This window comes from Jaculus jaculus, chromosome 5, assembly GCF_020740685.1.
Source record: "Jaculus jaculus isolate mJacJac1 chromosome 5, mJacJac1.mat.Y.cur, whole genome shotgun sequence".
Lineage (NCBI taxonomy): Eukaryota > Metazoa > Chordata > Mammalia > Rodentia > Dipodidae > Jaculus > Jaculus jaculus.
The window spans coordinates 170,365,863-170,389,336 of NC_059106.1; the positions used below are offsets into that span (position 1 = coordinate 170,365,863).

The window sequence follows — 23,474 nt, forward strand, 5'->3', positions numbered from 1 at the left end:
GGCGGGTAGCCGAGCGGCCCGGAGCCGCTGTTCCCACCTGTGCAGGCTCTGGATGCTCTGGAACTCTTCTACTTCTCCGCTGCCGCCTCAACTTCCTATACACCTCACTTTTTAGTAAAAGTGTGTATTTTGCTGAGTTTTTTTTGGTCTTCCCCCCCCAGGCTGTTTTGGCGTGGTACCTACGCCGCCATCTTAACCGGAAGTCCCATTGACATTTTGATGGAGATTGCATTAAATGTGTAGATTGCTTTTGGTAAGATTGCCATTTTCACAATATTTTTGCAGTTCTTCCAGTTTTACCTTTGGTCTCTTGTATTAACTAATATTTGAGTTTTGTTTGTTTTTTCCAGGTTCCTTATATATGTGCTTTTCTTTCTCTTCAGCATGGAGGATTCTTTCAAGTATTTTCTGTAGAACTGTTTTTTGTCGTCAAATATTCCTTTAGCCTGCTTTTGCTGTGGAATGTCCTTATTTCTCCATCTATCTGAATGGATAGCTTTGCAGGATAAAGTAACCTTGGTTGACAGTTGTTACCTTGCAGAACTTGGAATACATCACTCCAAGCCCTTCTGGCTTTTAAAGTTTGTGTTGAGTGATCTGCTGTGATCCTGATGGGCTTGCCTTTGTAGGTAACTTGATTTTTCTCTATAACTGCTTTCAATATTTTTTCTTTGTTTTATATGTTTGGTAGTTTAATTATAATATGGCAAGGAGAGGTTCTTTCCAGGTTTTGCCTGGTTGGTGTTCTAAAGGATTCCTGTATCTGCATTGGCATCTCTTTCCCAATTTGGGGGAAGTTTTCTTCTATGATTTTGTTGAAAATGCCTACTATGCCTTTGCAGTGGAATTCTTCTCCTTCTACTATGCCCTGAATTCTTATGTTTGATCTTTTCATAGTGTCCTGAATATCTTGAAATTCCCATTCACACTTTCCTATTAGTTTGTCTTTCTCTTTGTTGGACTGTATTAGATCTGCCACCTGGTCTTCTACCTTAGAGATTCTGTCCTCTCCCTCACCCATTCTACTGGTGAGATTTTCTACAGAGATTATTTCATTGACTGTATTCTTCATTGCTAGTAATTCTGACTGGTTTTTCTTTATTATTTCTATTTCCTTATTTATGTCTTATATTGACCTCTTTATTTCATTAAATTGGTTTCCTGTGTCTTCTTTGATTCCTTTGATTTCCTCTTTCATTCTTTTGATTTCCTCTTTGACTTCTTTGAGCATATTTATAATCATTGTTTTGAAATCTTTCTCAGGAATTTCCTCTAACTCCTTCCCACTGGAGGTCATTTCTGTTGCATTAATACTTCTTGGTGGACTTATATTGTCTTGATTTTTGGTGTTTCTTGTGCTATAATGTATAAATTTTTGCATCTTGGGTTAATTTAATGCTTGAATTTTTTAGTTAGCTGCAGTATTATTAGATGTATCAATCAACCTGATGTTATATATGTTCAGGGTAGGAGCTTAAGGTGCTAGGTGTGGTTCTTAAGATGCTCAGAGTTATCTATAAAAGTGACCCTTGATATTGGGTTTGCCTGCTATGAGAGTATCCAAGTAGGTTTAGTGGAACAAAATGCAGGCAGATTCTAAAATTTAACTAAACAATGTACACAATCAATGAAAAACAGCACAGAGAATTTATGTAAGAGGTATTATGACAACCTAAATCCTCTAAAAGAGTCATTGTCCCTTAGGGTGTGTGGTTCCCCACACACCTATCAACTAGTACTAGATTGGGGTCTCTCCTATGTTCTGAATGGGGCTGAGGTAACCAGCCGCAAATCTAGGTCGGAGATGAGGTTTAATCCTTCTAGGACTCCTAATCCTCAGGAAAGGGGAACTCCTTCTAGAGAGGGACTCAGGATGAGTTTAAGGAAAGACAGATCTAGGGAGCTCCTCTAGGCAGCAAGAGGTAAGGAGAATCCAGACCCTTCTCTGACCTCTAGTAAAGTGGAGAGTGCAAGGGCAGCTCAAGGACAGTCCCCACTCTTACTTTTGGGACTCTATCACCCCTAAATGGACTATCTGGGAATCCCACCAACCATGGAGGGTCAGGCTCCTTGGGAGCCATGGAAGGGAGGGGACAAACAGGGCAGGACTCCTGCTGTGAGCCAGGGATGGGGGCAGGTGACGGGACCTGCCCTCAGTCCCCGGGCTCCAGGGAAGCCTGCTCTCTTCTTAGGAGGACTTGTGCACCTGGTTCCCGTTGTCCTGCAGGAGGAAGTTGGGTGACTCCAGACACAGCAGCAGAGCCTATTGCTCTGAGCGCTGTGGAACACTCTAGAGGCTCAGGGAGGCAGGGAAGGGAGGCCCTGACTGCTAGAGACACCGGGGAGGGCAGCCGAGACGAGCGGCTGTGGGCAGCTCAGCTCTGCTACCTGCTTGCCCTGCAGCCCTCACTGTGGGTGCCCTGGATTGGCCTGGGCATGGGGAGGGCAGACCAAGAACTTACTAATGGGGTGCAGGGGTGTCCAGGCCTTAAAGACCTAGCCGTTTATCACTCGCTGTTGGATCACCTGCGATTATTCATATGACAGGGAAACTCCTAGACACAAGGCAGGGTGAGCGTGGGGACAGGGTGTTTACGTGGGAATCAGGCTCAGACAGAAATGGCTGACAGTGCTGCCTTGGGGACAGTCCATGGCAGCCACCACTGACCTGGTGTGGCTTTGGGCAAGTCCCTCACTATGCCTCAGTTTCTCTGCCTGGAGTTGAGCCTAGCCCACACTAGGGCAGGCGTCTCTCCTGGGGTCCCACGGGGATCTGACAGCCAGGCCCTGGTGAGACCACAGTCCTTCTTTCTGGGGTTCCTGGGGACTACCCTGGACATTTAGGGATAAGAGATTTGCAGGCAAAGAGACCACAGGGGTGTAGTGAGGAGAAACCCTAGACCTGGATCATCCTTCAAGACCCCCCTGGACCTGGGGAAACCCGACCTGGGCAGTAGGAATGAGGGTCTTTTTGTTCCTTCCTGGCCCTCCCTCCTAGCTCCTGGATGCGAGGCTAGGGAAAGTGATGCATTCATCTAGGTGGTCAGGTGCCTTGGTCCATGACTGTCTGCCTGGTGAGAGGCTCTGTGGTGCCCACATGTGACTAACCCACCTTATGGTGAGGAAGGAATTGTGAGGTGTCGGGGCAGGCGTGGGGTGGAAAGGCCTGGCAGCCCTCAGAGAACTCACCTGCACCCTTCTCCTCAACTCTCTTCCCTCTTTCCTCCCTTCATTTCTCCCCAAATGCCTCCTCTCCACCAACAAAAAGGGTCTATGTGGGCTCTCATGACTAAGTGTGAGGTGCTCCTTGTGCCCACCCCACATTGCTACCTCCCTGGTCAGTCCTTTCCCATCTTCTCCCACCACAATTCCCCACGAGGGTAGAACAAAGCAGTGGATACTCAAATAGCTGCAGACTTCCTTTGACATCTGTTGACCCGCATCAGCCAATTCCTGCCCTGCTCCGAGTGACCAGCGACCTTCAAAGGCATCTTCCTCAGCCCCACAGACCCTGTTGCCCTTTGGGGACACTGAGGGGAGATTTAGTACCAGAGCAACCAGATACTGATCCTCGGTGGCCTTGATCTGGTTGGTAACTGGTTGGATCTGGTTTAATCTAATTGGCCCCATCAAGCCCCAGGGTCTCCTGATTCCAAAGCCCAGAGTATTGGATCCTCTGGCTTCATGGCTTATGGATGCAGTGAGGCCTTCACATCCCTGTGTCTTGCCCCCAGACACAGACAGACAGTGTCCACGGGTCAGGGGCAGCCCCTTCTCTGCCCTGGCATCCATGCCTGCCATTGGCTTCTCCTTGCAAACATGTTGGGGTGTTGGGGACAGGCGCAGGGAAAGCCACGGAGAGGAGTGGAAATCTTTATTAGCAGAGACAGCTATTTGGACCAGGTCGAGGGGCCACGGGGAGTAAGAACGACACAAACCAAAGGAAGTCGTAAGAGGAAGGGCAAGTAACTATTTTGAGGAAAGGGAGGTCCAGGTTGATTCTGACAGAACCCCCGTGCACGTCCTGTCCAGGCCCGGCCTCTGTCAGTGTGGGGCCCTCGCGGGCAGCACCTCGGCTCTGAGCGCAAGAGCAGGAAGCCAGAGCCGGCCTTCCCTGCTACGCACACTGAGCCACCAAGGGCCGGGACCCAGGTCCCTGTCAGTCACTGAAGAGCACCTGATGAGGAGGAGGGGACTCCTCAAGGTTTATATTTGGAAATCCTCTAGGCTTCAGTTTTCCAGAAGTTGAGACACAGGCCAATGAGCTGAGCTAAAAGCAGGGTTTGCTTTGACCCCGTGGAAGGCGCTACGTGGTGAGAATCTGCAGGACTGGCGAGAAGATGCTGGGAAGTGAAGCCCCGGCAGGGGGACCGGGGAAGGCTGCGGGGTGCAGCCCAGGTACAGAGGGAGGCGAGCGAGGGAGGGAGGAAGGCAGCCACCAGCAGAGATGTGCGCGGAGGACTCTGCACCGAGCACCGAGCACTGAGCGTGTCTCTCCATAGCTTTGGCTTTAGAACAGTCTGGCTGACTTTCTTTCGGGCCAGGAGAATCCAGGTCACATTTCTTCTTCCTGTTTGATCAGCGGTGGGAGGCTTGTCACAGTGCGCCACCCACGCGTGGGGCCACGTGTGGGGCCTTCTAACCAAGTGCCACCTTCCTGGAGACTGTCTGATAGAAGACGCCACGGAGCAGGGTCTGGTAGCTGGGCACACGGAACAGGTGGCGCTCGCCAAAGGCGACATCGTACTCTGTGGTCTTGCCGGTGACCAGGACGCGGACGTGGGGCTCGTTCACCTGGGGCCCCACCACCACCACGAAGATCTCGATGCCCGCGCGCTGGGCCTCCTGCACGGCCTTCTCGATGGCCGCGGCCGTGGCCCCCTGTGAGTTGCCGTCTGAGAACAGCAGCACCCTCTTCTTGGCGGCACCTGAGGAGGCCTCTCGGTAGAAGCGTGTCACGTAGCCGAGGGCGTCGTTGACGTCAGTGGCGTCATTGAAGAAGTCCATGCTGTCCACGGTGCTGGCCAGCACCGTGTAGTTCTGCAGGAACTGCAAGGCCGCCCGCCCGGGCTGCTGCTGGCCTGGGCCGCTGTACTGGACCACGGCCACCCGCACATCCTGGGACGGGTCCGCCCGGCCCGCAGACAGGAAGCGCTCTGCCAGGCGCTTGGCAAAGAGCTTGGTGGTGTCAAAGTTGTGGCTGCCCACGCTGGCCGAGCCGTCCAACAGGATGGTGATATCAGCCGGGGAGGAGAATGTGACTGTGGGGGTGAGGACAGTGGCCCTGAGCACCCAGACTTTGCTGCGCAGGATTGGCCAGAGGGTGCCCAACTTCACAGAGCCACCAAGCCACACAGGAGAGAGCCCAGAGCCCTGTGGGGCCTCTGGTCCATCCTGCCTTGCCTTGTGCATATTCCCTCCCAACCCCGGCCCCAACACTCACTTGGGCAGGTATAATCCGGGCACTTCTTGTCTGTGGAGAGAAGATTCATGTGCGTGAATGCCGTGGCCCCATGACCCCCCACAGGGCACCCAGCCTGAGTTCTACCTTGGCCAGCTGCTGGCCCCACCGGCTGGGAAGTCCTTAACTCACAACAGACAGATGGGCAGACAGTCCTTAAGGCACCGCTTCCTGCGCCTGGCTCCAGCCCACTGAAGGGCTGGGCAGAGCCTTGACCCCTTCTTAGGAAGGGAAAACTAAGGCTTAAAAGAGGAAAGGTGCGGCTGGAGAAATGGCTCAGTTGTTAAAGGCACTTGCTTGCAAAGTCGGATGGCTTGGGTTTGATTGCTCAGCACCCACATAAGGGCAGATGCATAAAGTGGCTCATGTGTCTAGAGTTTGCAGATGCACTAGGTCCTTGTATGCCCACTCTTCTTATTCATTTTCTTTCTCCTTGCAAATAAATAAATTGTATATGTGTGTGTGTGTGTGTGTATGTATTTGTGTGTATGTATGTATGTATGTATGTATGTATATTGGTTTTTGGAAGGTAGGGTCTCACTTTAGCTCAGGCTACCTGGAATGCTCTCTGTAGTCTCAGACTGGCCTCAAATTCACAGTGGTCCTCCTACCTCTGCCTCCCAAGTGCTGAGAGTAAAGGTGTGGGTCACCATGCCCAACAGAAAAAAACATATATATATATATATACACATACATACACACACACACACACACACACACACACACACACACACACACACACATATATATATGTTTTTCAAGGTAGGGTCTCACTGTAGCCCAGGCTGACCTGGAATTCACTGCGTAGTCTCAGGGTGGCCTCGAACTCATGGAGATCCTTATACTTCTGCCTCCCATGTGCCACCAAGCCCAACTAGCTAAACTATTTTTTTAAGTTGTAGGCCACCCTGTCTTGCCTACAAATGCCATTTTATTTAAGAGAGAGAGAAAGAGAGAGAGAGAGAGAGAATGAGCACGCCTCCAGCCACTGCAAACAAATACCAGGTGCATGTGCCCCCTTGTGCATCTGGCTTACGTGGGTCCCGGAGAGTTGAACAAGGATCATTTGGCTTTTCAAGCAAAGTGCCTTAACTGCTAAGCCATCTCTCCAGCTCCCTGAAAACTATTTTTAATAAAGAAGAAAGGTGGTCTGCGGGTCAGATGCCTAGACCATCTGTCCATTGTGAGTCTGGACTTGCGGCCCTCCATCTACTGGCCAGCTGCTACGTCATGACTGTGGGGCTGGCAGCTGAGCCGAGCCCCATGGGCATGCTGTGATGGTGTCAGAGGGTCTGAGCCCACGGGTGTAGCGTGAGCACGCCCAGCCTCATGCTGCCCTGCTGGGACAAGGGCTGCCCTAGGCGGCACCACTCAGTCTGGCCACACCATCTCTTAGGGCAGCAGTGCCAGGCAGCTCTAGAGCCTGTTGCTTGGGCCAAAGGATCCCAGAAAGCTCAGGGGACAAGTATAATACGGGTCTAGTCACAGCCTCCCCCCCCCCCCCGCTGGTCCAGAGCGCCCCACGGTGCCTACCTATGCAGATCTGGGCTGTGATGTTCTTCAGAAAAGAGTCATCCAGTAGCTCTGCATAGTTCTCCTTCACCAGGGAGATGCCCGGCCGCCCTTGGGACAGCACGCCTTGGCAGGAGATGACGTTGAGCTGGTCGGAGCCCGCCACAAAGCCGAACACGTCCTTAATGCCCACAGAGACCACCTGCAGGGGACAGGGAGGCGTTGGCCAGCCTTGGTCAGCACCTCCGCCACCCCCGGGAGGAGTGTCCATGTTGGCAAGGGCCCCGCACGGCTAGGGGTGAGGGGCTTGCAAGCGCTCGCCTGAATGTCGGGGCCGCAGAGCACGTTGAGGGGCGTGGTGTCCCTCTGGGTGTCGGAGCGGCCGTCGGTGATGACCAGGGCTATGCGGTTGTTCTGGGTGGGTGGGAGCAGCCGGTCCCGCGTGTACTGCAGCGCCTCCCCCGTGAACGTGCCGCCGGCCATCCACTGCAGCTTCTTGACAGCTCTGCAGAGAGAGGAGACAGCGGGTCGGGGGTCCAGACCGGGGGTGGGGGGGTGGGGGGGTTAGGCTAGGTTCACTCTGGGGCCCCGGGGACGAGGGGGTGGGCTGGGGGAGCCTCTCACTCTTTCAAGTCCTGGGCGCTGCGAATGTTGGGGCTCCGCATGTCCACATGCTCCTGCATCTGGTTGTGGCTGTACTGCACCACACCCGCGTGCGACTGGCCTGGCTCGAACTGCGGGAAAGGGACTGTCAGGCCTAGAGCTGGACGCCCTAGTGCGCCCCCATCCCTGGAGGCCCCTCCACTGAGCCCCAAGATCCCAGCTTGCTCCTCCACACAGGCCCCAACAGGAAGACCTCCTAGGTCTGTCCTTGAAAGACAAGCCCAGGACCCCCCCCCCCCCCCCCCGCCCAGCACTGCGCCCTGGAAACCAGAAATCCTGCTTTGCCTGAGTTCCTTGCTTGGGGTCAGAAGTCTCACTAGGTGGAGCTGGGGATCTGGACTCACAGGTAGGCACTGTGATGGACAGGGTACCTGGGCTGGGGAGCTTGGCTCTCTGCGGGGCCCCCGGCTGCAGTCCCAGGCCAGCCTGGACTCACCTTCACTAACTCATCCCTGCTCAGCCGGTCAATGACCTTGACAATGAAGTCCTTGGCAATCTCAAAGTTCTGCAGGCCAATGCTCTCAGAGCTGTCCAGCACAAATAGGATGTCGATGGGGCCGCAAGTGCACTCTGAGGGCGGGACGGGCCGGCGCTCAGAGCCTCTCCAGGGCTGCCGCCCCTGGTCCCCGGCCCTGCCCCACAGTGTGCCTCCTGCCCCCCTCCTGACTCTCCTCGGAAGGTGGGTTTATCAGGTTGGCCTCCCTTGGCCAGGCCCACTGATGGCTGCCCCCTTGATCCTGACGGAGATCCCCTGGAGAGAATGAGGGTGTGCGGGGAGAAGAGCCTCCCAGGTCTGTGTGGCTCCAGGGTTCTCATTGGACGGGTGGATAGATGGGTGAGAAAGAGCATGGAGGGGGGGAACGCAACACAAGACTGGTGCTTTTCAAGTACAGATGAGGACATTGCTCATCCACCACGGAGTCTAACACTGCAGACGAACTCGCCGGAGTGAAGAGGTCATACTCACCGCAGCAAGCTGTGGAGAGAGAGAAGAGGGGACTAAACATAACAGCTCTTGGTTATGATGGGTCCCAGTTATCCCAGTGGTGGCCTTCTGCTTGGCTCTGCCTAAGCCTTTGGCTTGTCAGGTTCCCAGGGGCCTCAGGGGACAGGCCTCCCAGCCTCGGTCCTCCCTGGTGCTAGGCTGTGTCTGTCTGTCTCAGTGGAGCTCAGGCCGTCTGCCTACGCCTCCTGCCCCCTCTGAGTTCACAGGGACCCTTCTAAAGCAGATTGATGGGCCCTTGGGCTGGCAAGAGTTTGCTATGTCAACAAGACAGTTACTCTAAGATGTAGACACTCACAGCACATCTTCATGATGATGTCTAGAATCTCACACTCCTGGGGAGGAAAAGACAGGAATATTAACATGCCTTCCTGATTAGCCACTGGAGCCCCTGGGGGTAGGGGCTGGGTTTGTGCAAGGGCTGCTCGCCTCCCAGGTTACGCACGGCTCTGTCACCAGGGCACAAGACCTGATGTCATCATCAATGCCCAGCCATTACATGCCCCCGTGGCCCGAGTGCAAGGCACTGGCCTTCTCCCCCAGCCGTCCCCCACCGTGAGTGAGGTTATAAGGCTCCCCACAACGGCCCCCGCGGGATCTGAGGCCATGGGGTTTGGCCCCAAGAGTGTGTTGACAGACACCCCACTTACATCTGGTCCCGGTGGTCCAACATGTCCTGGGGGTCCCTGTGAGAGCCAAAACCGAGAAAGGTTCCCAACAAGAAGCGTCTATGCAAAGATCCTAAACTTGTGTTCTCAGGAGATCCCAGTGAATCTGCCAGCGCCCCACCCCCAAGCAAGCCCTGTCCCCCAGGGACTTCTTAGCCTAAGTCTGAGTCCTGCCTTGCCTCCACCACCCTGCAGCCACATCACCCACCTGAGGGCCTTCTGGGCCACGGTATCCCTTTGCCCCTTTGATCCCACGGGGTGAGATGTCATTGTTCTGGAAGGAGAAGCCACATGGGGTCAGCAGGCACAGTCACGTGCTGGCCGACCTCACTGCAGCTCAGCTGCTCCAGAGCCTCAGAGCACGTCTCCTGCGGCCCCTGCCCCACTTACATCCTCTCCAGGGTCCCCAGCTTCTCCCTCGTCCCCCTTGAGACCGGGGTAACCTTTTGTGCCCTGTGGGTGACAAAACACTTGGATTAGTGGTACCTTGCAGCTTGATGGGACAGAGAAGGTGGGTGTCTGGGCTGTCCCCTAAGGCCAGTGTTGTGACTCCGGGCCTCACAGGAGTCCATGTGCACAGCGCCTGATCTCACGTGAGAAGATTATTGGCACGCTGCATTCGCAGGGCTGGGGATGTGCTTGTGCGGGTGTGCTGGGTGCACTTGTGTGTGTGCAGCGGGGGTAAAGCACACCCGTGGCTGGGCAGAAGGGTCAGCATACTCACGTTCAGCCCAGGTGGTCCTCTGTTGCCCGGATACCCCTGTGGGACAAGGTAGGGAGGTTATGGCAGGCTCAATGGTGAGGCCAGCCAGCCAGGGATTGCAAGGAGATAGGCCCTAGATAGGCAAAGGCCCAGGCACCAAGTTTCGGGACCAGCCAGTGGCTCTCTAGCCTAGTCCACCTGCCCACCCGGATGCTCAGGTGGCCAGAGGGGTGGCGAGAGTAGCTTGGCAACATGTAGGGAGGCCTGAAGTACTCACGGGGAAGCCGGGGAAGCCCTCGGTGCCATTTCCTGGAGGGCCATCTTCACCCTGAGAGAACAAAGAGCTTCTACTGTCCAGAGCCACGCCACCCTTACCGTGCCCGACCTCGTCGGATCTCAGAAGCTAAGCAGGGTCGGGCGTCACTAGTGCCTGGACGGGAGAGCTGCTGTCCCCACGTAAGGCACTGGCTGGACTTCCGGGGACGGTATACGCACAGGACACTGCATCTCCCAGCGCCTCTCATATCAGCCTGGGGGGTGTTCACTGCCCAGGGGGATCCCAACTCCCTGGACTGGACCTCTCTCAGCTGATCATCGATGCATTTCCACTCCTACTGGAGACCAGCGCAGGCTGAGCCCAGCTGCCAGTACCTCTGGCCATGTTCCCAGACACTCACCCTCTCCCCCATCAGCCCTGGATCTCCAGGGGGTCCAGCAGGTCCCGGGGCTCCTCTGAGGCCCTAAGGAGAAGGTTAGGTGATAGCCAGATTTGGGGCACAATGCCCTCCCAGGAACCCAGTCTCTTCCAGGGCAAGAGAGGGCAAAGCAGGTGCGAGGGCACAGGGTGAGGAGACCAGACACTAGGGGGAGGGGAGCCCTTAGGATGGGTAGGGCAACGTGGGGCAGGTACTCACCTCAGGTCCCGGGGGCCCCTCATCACCTCGGTATCCTTTAGGTCCGACGGGGCCAGCCTCACCCTGAGAGACAGCTATCATGAGACAAGCTCTCCAGGCCTAGGGCAAGCCAGCTCTCTTCTCCCAAGTCCCAGAACATGGGGTGCCATTGTATAGGGGGTGGGGGATGTAGGGAGCCCCACCCGCTCTCATCCAGGGCCTTGGCACAGGGGAGGAGGGGTCTCCCAGGGGTTTCAGGACAATGGCTGGACTCTCAGTGCCCTGCAGCAGATGGGGCCCAGTGGCCAGCCTGGGGTGTGGTCAGGCTGTGCTTCCCATAGGCTTCTCTAGTCCTGGGTGCTCTCACTTGGTGGTGGTAGGGGTGTCCCACCACCACTTATTCTGTGGCCTTCTCACATAGAACATACTTATCCTTTCCTCCTCCAACAACCGACAACCTGCAGACCCCCATGTTTGGAGCTCAGGCCTGGGTCCTGGAGGATGAAGTCCTCAACAGAACACTGACAGCTTCCTAAAGACAGAGCAGGTCACCTCTCCTACCCTGTGGCTCCCTGAAGATGAAGCCAGAGGACCCTCCTCTTCACCAGGCCCATGTTCCTCCCCTCTCTGAGCACAGGCTCTGGAGGGTCTCACTCACACCCTGGGATTCTGGAACCTTCGCTGGGCTAATGCTCTCATATCCACCTCCATCCAGTACCAGTGAGTCTCCAGGAACTAAAAGATTTCCTTGGGTCCCATCCACCTGACAGCCTTGAGGCTCACAGAGTCCACCTCTGTCCTTCCCCCAGGACCCCCCTTGCCTGCCCCTGCTGTGGCCAGGTCTCCATGCCCCCCGCCCCAGCTCTATAAGACCTCATAAACGTGACAGCTCTGTGGGCCAGAACTCTGGGGTGACGTGGGATCTGCGTGTGTCTGTGAGTCTTGCAGCCTCCAACACACCCCTCATCTCACAATGAACACTTGACTCCAGGAGCCGGACACACTGTCACCCGGCTGGCAAGCACACCCTGTGTTTACAGAATGCACATCTGCAGGGGCCCCTTGAAGCAGTCCAAGACCCAAAAGGACTGCCCGGCGGAATCCTGAACGTGTGAGTCAATAAGCTCTGAAGACACCGCCCCGCTTTCCCACAACTGCAAAGTGACGGGCTCCTTACTGGGTCACCAGGGATGCCGACAGGGCCTTCTCTTCCCTGGTCACCTTGGGGTCCAGCTTCACCCTGAGAAGAAATGAAGCTGTGAGCATGGAAGCTGGACCATGTGGCCTCTGAGTCCTCAGGTGGCACTTGTCATGAAAGGGTACAGGGGATTTAGTGGGCTCACAGGCCAGCCCTGCCTGTGGCTCCTCTTCTACGGCGAGCTACTGTCAAGTTGTGCGCTGTCCACGGGCAGCTCCAGGCCTCCACTGGACACGCTGCAGTTACAGCAGCAGCCTGAGCGTCACTTACAAGGGACTGGAGGCAGGGTGGGCAGATGGGGCCTTGCCTGTGAGGCGTGGTGAGATGTGGACACATCAAGGGACACCTCTCTTTTCTCCACAGGGGACCACAGGCTTTGGGCCCACCCTCTGAGTGTGGAAATATGTCCTCCGCCACTCCCAAGACGAAGGGAGCTTTCGTCACTTCTCGACGATAAGGCGGCTGTGGAGAGGACAGGGCAGGCCAGGCTGGGCCACAAAGGCAGGGAGCCGTGGCCAGTGGTACCGCCATGTCCGCTGTGAGATTCTGCAATTAGAATCCCAGCCAAACTGCCATTAGCTCTGGCTCTCGTACGAGTGTTGCTTTATTTTACTTTGAAGCCGGAACTCACTCTGGAGAGCCCAGGCTGGCCTTGAACTCATGACGATCTTCCTATCCCAGCCTCCCGAATGCTGGGACTAAAGATGTGTGCCACCACGCCCAACTCACTTGAGGTTTTAACCTGAAATTCTCACTCTTGAAATAGTTACAAAATAATTTTTTTTCCTCCAAAGACAAATGGTAAGGGGAGCAGCAGGCAGACGGTGTCACATAGATTCCTGCCATCCACAGGGCGTGGCCCTGGCAAAAGGACCTGGCAAAGTTCTCCGTGGACACCACAGCCACAGCCCACAGAAAGAACATCCCCTAGAACAGCCCCTCGGGTGGGGAGGACCAAGCGCCTGGCGGATGTGACATTTCAGGTCAGTTTCCCGGGCGGGTTACGTCCCCAGAAAGACAAGAACGGTCATGTCCGTCCCTCTGTGGTGACCCTGTGTTCTTCCCAGGCATGAGCAGTAGCCTGTGGGTTGGGACTGGGATCTGTGCCCATGGCTACCGTGTGGCTGCTCTGTAGGAACCCGAGAGGGCTGGCATCTAGACATCCACAGAGCAGCCCCTGGTCTCAGCATGCACCCCAGGAGGACCCCAAGCCCAGAGTGCGACTCACTGGGTCTCCTCTTGGGCCTCGCACTCCCGGGGTCCCTCGGGGTCCTCTTTCTCCAGGGCCGCCCTGCATGGAGGAAAGTGACGCGTCGTTCATGGGGCTCACAGTTTAGGACCTCTCTGGCTTTCTGTTACCACACAGGCCATGCCAGAGGCTGATCTCTCCGCTCCTCAGGACCACCTGTTTCACAGTCCCCACAGGACACAGGCCTGGCACAGTCACCATGAAATTGGGGCTGGCCTTCCAGGAACCTGGCTTCCCACCTAGCCACGGCGCTCTGGACACTCCAGTGGCTCATGAGCACCAGCCAGGGGCAGTAAGAACCCAAAGGTGCCAGGCCCAGGCTGGGTCGCGCCAGCTTCTCTCATCTATGTGGTAATAATGGTAGAGGAGCATCATCCAGCTGACTCACCCTCTCTCCAGGGGCACCATCTGGACCGGCGTTCCCCTGGGGCAAGAAGCAACAACGTCAGTTTGTGCACCAGTCTATGCTCAGCCCTTGGGTGCAGACGGAGTGTGCTTACCTCATCACCAGCCTCTCCTTTTTCTCCAGGGGGACCAGGCTCTCCCGGCTCTCCCTGAGGAAGGACAAGGTTAGAATGACCCCAGTACCTGGTGTCCGTGAAGTTCGGATCACCCCACCTCATGCCACTTTCTCACCTCGTCTCCAGGTGGCCCTGAGCTCCCGGGTCTCCCAGCTTCCCCGTCTGCTCCAGCTTCACCCTGGGGAAGAGTAGAGGGGTTCATAGATGTCTGGCACTGGGGTACAGCTCACAGAAGCTATGCCAGGGCCAGTCCTGGGGTACAGTGATGGCATGTTTCTCCTCCTACCCAAACCTCAGAGCTACATGAGCTCTGGCTGCCCAGGACCTTCCTAGCACAGCCGCCACACCTGACTTGGCCCAGGACTGAGCTGCTGAGCACTGGGGCCTGAGGGCGATTGAGACATTCTCCCGAACACCAGGAGCAGCATCACATTCTCTCCTAGCACTTCCTGTTTCCTTGAGACTTCTCAGAGGAACACAGATTGCCTCCAGACCGCACCTCTCTGTCACCGGCGGCTCAACAGATTTGAGTGGGCCCAGGTGGACCTGCGGCGACCCTGACTTCACACAGGTAGAAAGCACAGGAAGCTTGAGGGACCTGGAACTTTGGGTGCCCCCGGACCCCTACTCTGCACCCCATCCACTGAGGCTTCGGGGCTGTTCTGCTCAGAACGGGACAGCCCTCACGCTGTGGGTCCCAGGAAAAAGGGCTGACCAAGGAGGAGCTACCCATCACCCACCTTTGCTCCTTTCAGCCCAAAGGCACCAGCATCGCCCTTGGGGCCTGGGGGTCCTTGAATGCCCTGGTGGGAAGATGTAAACATGGGTCACAGTGGGTCAAGATCCCCACGGGCCTCAAACGGACTGCCATTCTCAGATCGTCCACAGAGCAATCAAAGGGTCCATGTACGTCAGGGCCATCAGTGAGTCTTGACAGTGCAGCAGAGTTTGGACCGAGTTCTCCAAAGCTCACAGTTTCAAAGTATGGGGGCAGGGTAGGTAGTGACTTACATCGAATCCTGGGGAGCCCTTGCAGCCCGGCAGGCCTGGGTACCCTGTCTCCCCCTGGGAGCAAGAGGAAAGGTCAAGTTTGAGATGGTTAAATGGACACCTGAGCCCTGCCCATCCATTCCCCTCCCAGGAACCCCAGAAGCACTCTGAGCTTGACATGAAGGATCTCCTGAGCTCACACCTCAGTGTCCTGGGAGCCCACCATGGGAACCCCATCTGCCTACCTGGTGGTTGGCCCCTGGCTTTCTCTACCTTCTGTCAAAAGCATGCAGTGCCCAGCCCACCCTCCTCCTGCCCCAGGTTTACCTTCATGCCATCCACTCCGTCGATACCGCGCCTGCCCTTCTCACCCTGCCAGGAACAAGAGGAAGGAAGATCGATGCAGGTCAGATAGTACCTCACTGGCCCTACAGGACACACTCCCTTGACCCATCTGCATGCCACTCACCTTGTAGCCCTTTGGTCCCCTGGACCCCTGTGGAGACAGAAATGAAAGGTGAAGGGTGGTCCCCTGTCTGGGTCTGAGGATGTCCTCCAGCCCACTTCAGTTCTCCCAGCAGGTTGGGGCCCCCCTGTGAACGCAAAGCTGCCTTCCCTAACCCAAGGGGATTAGAATCGTGGACACAGGATGGAACAGATAAGGAGAATGGCGAGCTGCATTCTGGGGGCTTCCAGAAACCATGGGGGGCGGTGAGAGTGATTGGCGCTGTCTCCAGACCTCGTGGACCCCGGTGTCCTGAGATAGCAGTGGAGCTCAGGGGACCAGTCCCTGGACCAGCTACATCCTCCCAAAGGCACAAAGGGGACCAGGGGCAGCCATGCCTCCTCCAACAGAGCCACCAGCCATCAGGCAGGGGGACGCTCTGCACCCCGATGACCCCACGCTGGAGCTGGGCCTCACTCACCTTCTCCCCGCGGCTCCCTTTTTCTCCCTGCAAACCAAACAGAAGAGGAAGGATCCCTCATTGCTGTGCGGAGTATGGGCGCAGTGAGGCTAAACCCCAATCCACCCCGCTTGGCCCAAGAGAGGCCATGAGGCAGTGAGAGACACGTACCTTCATACCCTGGTACCCGACTGGTCCCAGGTCCCCAGGTCTTCCCTGGAAGAAATAGAAGACGGTCAGACATCTCTGGACAGTAGGGGCAGGCCCCAGCCAGCTCTCACTGTAGCCCTGGTCCTGGCCAGCTGGAGATCCAGACCACAGCTGCCAGTGCCCCATGGTGACGATCCTGCGGGCGTCTCTAGAATCTCCATGGCATGTTCCAGGAGGAAGCCAGGGTATGCAACAGGAAGGAGAAGGGGCATCCGGGCATCCCAGAGGGAGAGAGATGGGGAAGGGCCCAGGGCACCTGAGGGGAGCTAGAAGTAGGAGCTAGAAGCAGAGGCCCTGGAACCTTGTTGGTCTGACCCCTGGGGTGGCTCCCCTCCCCAGTTAAGGGACATGCATGTCGATCCTCATGGGCAGAAGACATTGTTCTGGGAGTTTCTGCAGCCCAGGTCCCCCACTCTCATGCAGACGGGCAGGCACTCACGGGGTCTCCAGCTTCTCCTTTTTCTCCTGGGAGCCCCGGCTTTCCTCGCTCTCCCTGGACGACAGGAAACACTGGGTCAGGGACCATGTTCATCTCTTTCCAGAAAGCTGAGAGGAACCAACTTGTTCACAGAAAGGTCATTACAGAGGTTCCACGGGCTTTATGGTCACAGCTTCTAGGCCTCTAGCCATGGCCCAGCCTCGTCTCCGAGAGCCCCACCCAAGGGTTCTCACGGTGCGCCCGCCCTGGCTGAATTCTGTCCTGGCGCCAGGCATCTGCCCATGTGTCGTCAGGGCTCTGATGTCTCTCTGGTGGGCGGATGGTGTGTGAAGACCCCTAGGGCCCGCGGCTCAGCTCCCCGGTCAGCAGCCACATGGCTGGAGGACGACCCTGAATGAGGGGCTTGGAGCCGACACTCTCCCAGGGAGTTCAGAATTGTCCTGTGCGGGCCATGCTGGGATTTGAACTTCCTGCCAAACCACTCCCGGCCTTTCCCGGAGACAAGTGGGTGCTGAGTTGACACTTGGGCCTACAAGCTGTGTCCTGGATCCCAAGACGGCGGCTCCAGCAGCCCACAGCACACCCACAGCTCACAAGGGCCCGGCACCTGCGCGTCCCCGCACCAAGGCTCCTGCCCGGCCAGTACAGAGCGTCCAGGGGTTTGGGCTCAGGGCTCCTCGGCAACATGGACAGCACTCATTTCAGCCACTCACCTCATACCCAGGGTCACCCCGGGGCCCTGGGGGTCCTCTGGCAGGCTGTAAGACAGGAGGGAACGACTCAGCTTCAGACCACAGTCACGGGTCACGGGTCACAGGGCTGAGGGAAGGGACAGCCACACTCACCTGGCACTCGAAGGAGCAGCACTGTGGGAGGAAGGCACAGGTGACAGGTTAGAGTTCAAAAACAGGGGACAGGCGCCCCGACACGCTCAGGGAAATGTGTGCCGGACACACACACACACACACACACACACACACACGCGCGCGCGCGTGCGCGCGCACAACCCGGGACGCACACTTAGCCACTCGACACAGGAGCATACACCGAGGGCACAGACCCACGGGAGCCACACGCCCTGATTCACATGGCATGGGAGGGGCTCTTACCACTTGCTCCACATTGTTTTTCTGAAATAGGAATGAAAAAGTGAGTCACCCTCTCTTCGGGACGCAGTGCCCCGCCCCCTCCCCGCACCCATGGGCGGTGGGCCTCACGATCATGTCCACGATGGTGTCGATGGTCTGGCTGATGACCTCCTCGGCGTCGCGGCTCTGGCCCCAGTCCGCCGCGGTGAAGTTGCGTCGGTACGTGTGGTCCGTGGCGATGATGCTCAGACGTGGCTCCTGGGGACATGGCGTGCAGGTGAGCCTGGCCGCCCCACACGGCCAATGGCAAGGGCGTGCAGGGCCAGCGTAGGGCCACCTCAGGTACATGAGGCTGGCCCCGAAGGAGGGCTAAAACTGCCTGCTGGAGGGTCTGCCCCCCAGGGGGTCACATAAGGGGCCAAGCAGCTGCACTGCCACAAGGCCACCAGAGGCCCTGTGGGAGCTGTGGATGGCAGCTCCTGCCCTGGGTCTTCGCGACACGGAAGGGGCGGGGCCTTACCAGGTGGTCAGGTGTGATGGCCACAGAGAAGACTTTGATGCCCAAGTGCTTGGCCTCATTGACCGCGTCCTCCAGGCCCCCACACGGCTCTTTGTAGCCCTCCAGGGGGTGTCCATCTGTCACCACGATCAAGTACTTGTTCTCCTTCAGGTGGGATCCCCTGGAGGGGCAGCAGTGTGAGGCTCTTCCCCAAGGCTCCCCAGCTCACAGTCCCAGGAAGCAGAGCTGAGGCCCTTAGAGATGGGGGGATGGGGGGCAGAGGGCCTAGGAGAAGGTTCTGAGGAAGATGTGGTCATGCTGTCCCGTTATGACCCAGAGGAGAGGTTCACTCGGATTATTAGAAGTGTCAGGTAAAGGCCGGGTGTGGTGGTGCATGTATTTAATCCTAGCATTTGGGAGGCAGAGGTGGGAGGATCTCTGTGAGTTGTAGGCCAGCCTGGGCTAGAGTGAGACCCTACCTCGAAAACATATACACACACACCACATGCACACCAAAGAAGTGTCAGGGAAGAAAATAAGGTCACGTGGGGCCCCATTTCTTAACAAAACTGCTCTGGGATATACCCCATCAGGAGAGGCATGGTATCCTTAGTCTACACCCCCAAGAGAGGGCAGCTCGAGGTGCCAAGGACACGAGACCCGGAGAATAAGGGGCCCAGGTGTGAGCAGGGCTTCTGGAAGATTCCTGCAGGAGGCAATGTGGTATCATTGTCAGAGGAACTCACAGGCAGCCTCAGACTGCCGCAATGGGTGTCCTTCAGGGGTGGGGTCAGAGGGAGGCCGGTGACCACACACCCATCAGCAGACATCGGGGCTTGTCCAGGTGCTAGGTCGTACATCAAGTACATTCTAGAATACGTGGCCAGTTTATTCTGCGCATGGTAGCTGCACACTAACTTCCCAGGCCATCTCCCCAACTGAGCCAACAGCCAGGACCTCACACAGTGGCCCTGTCCCCTTCATGGATAGAAGACTGGGCCTGCCCCACCCTGGGCCACCCGGCTACCCGATGCCTTATCAGCACTGGAGTGAGAGGGTCCCGGGGGCCTCGGAAGGGGCTTGGCCTGCTAGCCCTGTGCAGTATGTGCTGGAGTGCCTCAAAAACCAGCCACAGAAGGAGGGGTGGCAAGGGGGCAACCTGAGGTGGCTTCACATGGCAACCACCTCTGTGGGGGCTGGGTAGTGCAGGCACACCCCGTGCCCAGCCTGCTGGCTTGAGAGCACGCGGTGAGGGACCGAGGTCACAGCCGCCCTTTGCTCATCAGCCCTGTCCACACCTGGGCCCTGGTGGGAAGGGGCTGAGTCACCAGAGGAGGGGCTTCAGATCCGCATGTGGCTAGAGAGGGACACGGGAGCTGCCTGCTCTCCTATGGTGGACCTGTGGCTAAGCAGTACCAGCACGGCCCTGGCATGGCTGAGTTGCAGGAGAGACTGTCTTTCCCTATCTGTCCCTCTGTCTCTGTCTCTCCATCTATCTGTTTCTGCCTGTCTCTCTGTCAGCTCTGTGCGGCTATGGTGGGACGGGCACTGGGACCATTTTGCTCAATGGTTTGGCCCAAATGGAAATGGTGGCTCAGCCATGGACAGGTGAGAAGGGTGGGGTGGTGTGACCCTACGGCCCTGCGTTCACTGAGCAGGCTTGTCTGCGGCCACCACAGTGGTTTCTACCTAGGGTCTCTGGCCTTCAACCCAGTGCGAGGTAGGCCAGTGGGCAGCCCAAGGCTTCGTGGGAGTTCACCTGACTTAGGGAGCCCTGCAGCCCACGTGTCCAGGAGGCCTACAGCCAGAGCCACATGAGGAGGCCCCTCAGGTTGATCCTGTCTGGACTGGACACAATTGGCCTCTGATGTGGCCAAGTTAGTGGGTGGCCCTGCCCCACTCACCCTATGAGCAGCTCCTCTAGGCCCTTTTTGATGGCGCAGTCCGTGTAGGTGCCCTTGCCAAAGTACTTGACCGCGTCCACGCTGGCCTTGAGCTCGTCCCGGCCAGCGGGCATTCGTGTGAGCCCGCGGATGATCTCCACCTCGTCGCTGTAGTGCAGCGCGCCCGCGTTCCACACCAGGTTGCGGTCACAGCGGTAGTACCTGCGGGCCAAGGATGGGGTGAGCTGAGGGGCCCCAGTGAGACCCCCAGGTGACCTTCACGGAGGGACTTTCTACTTCCTCCAATGGCACCACGTGCCCATGTCACAGATGGGCAGGCGGCCAGGGCTCTGTGGGAGCAAAACAAGTGGTCTATGCCTTGGGGGGCTGCATGATGGGGTGTGGCTGGGGGCAGTGAGACAGACTGACCAGACCCAGTTGGGTCGACAGAGTGCTGTGCATGGTAGAGGATTGGGTGACGGTGGGGACAGGGGCAGGCCAGCTCTAATAGGAACATGGGAAGCTCTGGAGTGGGTGTGACGATTCTCCAGGGTCTGCTACGGTCTCCCATCAAGCCTTTCAAGTGAGTGACTGACTCGCGTGCAGAAGAGTTCACAGAGGCGTGGCAGCCTTGCCTGGTGGGTGGGAAGCTGGGGCACAGGAAGCTTAATGAAGGAGCTCTGCAGTGAAGGGCTGGGCCACACGCAGCTATGTGCATCCGGGCCTCCCTTCTCCCCATGGCCCTTGGCATTCACCAAGGCCAAGTTTCTGAGCTGGGAAGCCCTTGGAGGGGGTGAGGTGGATGTTCCACTCTGGTGCCCACTGTCTCTGTGGCACTTCCTATGGGCAGGAGGCTCTGGGCTCTGGACTAGTAGTTCACAGGGTCGAGGCCTGTGCTGGCTGAAGCTCTGTCCCCACGCTGAGCTGACCACTGTGCAGAGAGCCTACTAGGGGAGGGGAGACTTTCTCCTCACTCTCCTCTGCCATTGTTCTCAGCCAGAGCCTCTGTCCCTAGAGCCCGGCGGAAGAAGGAGTGGGTGAGGGAGTGAGAGAGACATGCCAGGCCCCACGCCCTGCCCGGGGCGAACGCGGTTCCTCTCCAAGTCCCTGTGCTGGGGACACTGGGAACACCTGGTCAAGGACAATGGTGGAAATTCTGGTGCCCACGTGGGGCCAGGTGGGGCCTGGCCACATGCAGAACTCCAGGCACCAGACAGAGCTGGCCGGCTCCCCCAAGCCCCCATTGTGCTTGGGGCTGAGGTTCCTTGGTTGTGTCTGGAATCAGGAGACCGTCCGTCGCCACACAGGGCACTGTTCCCTCTGCTCTCTTGCTGACCAGGTGCTGCCATCCAGCTATGCCATCCCATGCCCGGCCTCCCACCTGTGCTGCTAAGCCCTGTGGGTACCGGAAGGGGCTCTGGGCAGCTTCTCACATAGGAAGCGAGGGCCTAGCTCTGCCTTCAGGTCAGCTCCCCCGGGCCCACAGAAACGCAGGACAGGCCAAGGGGCACCTACCTGTCTCTCAGGTTGTCGATGAAGCGCTTAGTGAAGGACTTCACCTTGTCCACAAGGGCTCCATAGGGCTTCAGTCTCAAGGCCACGCTCTCCGAGGTGTCCAGCACAAAGAATAGATCCACAGGACAATCTGGGCCAGGGAAGGTCCCATGAGGCACGTCCCGTACCCTCCTGGGTACACCAGGTCCCTTTGCTCACCTCTACCCAGGCCAGGGGCTCCCTGGGGCCCCATCAATTTCCACCAGCCAGTCTCCAGGCAGGTGGGTGTGGACCAGCCCCCGACCTGCAAGGGCTGGGTGAGAACCAAGCCCCAAGGTGTTCTTATCCTATGACAAGAGATTTGCTCTGACTTGGCCTGCTGTGGAGGGCCTGGGTTCCCTACATGGATCTGGACCCCCCCAAAACACCCCAAAACTGTTTATTGTTACATTTACAGGTTAGACTTCAAAGCACCAGTGCCTGGCCTCATGCCAAAGGGCGGAGGGGGAGGTCACACAGGTTGGTTGCCAGGCAAGGAGCCAAAGGGAATGGCAGCACTGGGCCATTGGTAGTCATTCACAGAGAACAGAAGAATGCAGAGTGGTGGCCACAGGCTTTTCTCAGCAGTCCCTCTGGGTTTCCCAGCCTGACATCCCCTGAGCATGGGAAGACTCCAAGTGATAGGACCCTAGGGTTTGCTGGGGTGGGTTGTGGGGGGAGCTGGATACCCAAACTGTTCCAGGGAGGGCAGGGACCAAGTGGAATGCAGACCTGGACGAGGGTCACAGCCCCTTCTCCGTTGTCCTCCAGAGCAGGAGGGGACAGGGGCCCATCAGTCTAATTTCAGGCCTCCCAGCAGCACAACACAAGACGGCACGACCAGTCTACTCACCTTGGAAGGCGATGGCCTTTGAGTTCCCTGGGACGTCCTGAGCAGCCACCCAGCAGGCCTGTAGCAGAAAGGGCAGCAGAATGCTGGGAGCCAGCCTCATGTTGCCGGCCAGCCCGCGGGTCACTTCGGAGCGCGGCTGGGCCGGGGGTCAGGGTGGGCGCTGACGATGGGGTGGTGGAGGGAGACGTCTGGGCTGGCTGCAGTTACAGCCCAGGGCTGGAGGGAGCCGGGGAGGGCTGGTGGGAGGGAGGAGGGAGGTACGATGAGGGGAGGGGCCTGGGAGGAGGGGGAGGGCCGAGCGGGTGAGTCACTGCTGTCCCTGGAACCTCAGGAGGGAAAAGCCCCTTTTCTCTGGAGCACCATGTGAGTGGGGGCCTCCTGGGCTGTGAGATCCCGTTTCCCACAATCGGTGGGACGTTCACTTGATCAACTGGCTTTCTAGTAAAAAGAGAGAGAGGGAATTAGATATGATGTGTAAAAAAAGAAGTGACCAAAAGTGAATTTCCATAAAATATTTCTGGTTGTTTCAGTCCAAACACTGTCTGTGGAACTGACGGACTGCAGAGTTACTGGGTCTGTGTGCCAGCTGCTCCCACACCCACCACTTTCTAAGGCTTTTGAGGTGTTTTTACATAGCTATGTCTTCAGGTTAGCCAAATACTCACCCACAAGACATGAATTTTTACAATGGGAAAACAGAGAGTGGGTCAACATTTATATAGATGTGGGTGAGAGAGAAAGAACGCAAGTGTGAGAGTGTGCGATTGTGTGGGGCGTGTGTGGAGACCGAAGATATCCCTGGCAGGGAGGGTTCCTGATGAACACAAACCCATCCCTGCCCCAGAGAAGATTCCAGAAGAGCTCCGAACCTGTTTCTTGATACCGGCCAAAATGTTTTATAATAAAAAGCATGATCAAAAATCTTAATACAGTTAATGGTAAAGAAGTTTTGACAGCCCTCAAGGGCCACGCTTAATCTTGGGATTCCTTGTGATTGTTCCTGGCGTTCTCATGCCTGCCTTACAGAGGGCGTCACCACAGTGGACACAGATGCAGTCTTCTCGTAACTGAGCTCATCCATCCCAGTGGTTTGGGGCCTTGGTGTCCTGCCCTGGGTGCTGCCTCTGTCTTGCAATTCCAACTTGGGGATCCGCAAAAGGTTGTTTCCTTTGCGGGGTGGTGGTCTCATGGGCTGGGGTTTGG

At 57.1% G+C, this 23,474-nt stretch overlaps 1 protein-coding gene across 1 annotated transcript; it reads right to left on the reverse strand.

Annotated features, from left to right (window-relative positions):
- Window positions 1-3,859: 3,859 nt before the first annotated feature.
- On the reverse strand, window positions 3,860-22,484 carry Col6a1 (collagen type VI alpha 1 chain). The gene is made up of 35 exons (XM_045148961.1): window positions 22,272-22,484; window positions 21,401-21,530; window positions 19,907-20,107; window positions 18,024-18,183; window positions 17,633-17,761; window positions 17,525-17,545; window positions 17,261-17,281; window positions 17,129-17,173; window positions 16,416-16,469; window positions 15,938-15,982; window positions 15,788-15,814; window positions 15,331-15,357; window positions 15,189-15,233; window positions 14,883-14,936; window positions 14,612-14,674; window positions 13,987-14,049; window positions 13,851-13,904; window positions 13,739-13,774; window positions 13,330-13,392; window positions 12,081-12,143; window positions 10,925-10,987; window positions 10,688-10,750; window positions 10,288-10,338; window positions 10,032-10,067; window positions 9,698-9,760; window positions 9,516-9,581; window positions 9,290-9,325; window positions 8,938-8,974; window positions 8,604-8,612; window positions 8,073-8,206; window positions 7,598-7,707; window positions 7,295-7,478; window positions 6,995-7,175; window positions 5,444-5,473; window positions 3,860-5,261 (listed from the first exon to the last, which is right to left on the reverse strand). Exons 1-35 carry the CDS (start codon window positions 22,369-22,371, stop codon window positions 4,639-4,641), a joined length of 3,087 nt encoding a protein of 1,028 aa, XP_045004896.1. The 5' UTR covers window positions 22,372-22,484; the 3' UTR covers window positions 3,860-4,638.
- Between the last annotated feature and the right edge of the window lie 990 nt (window positions 22,485-23,474).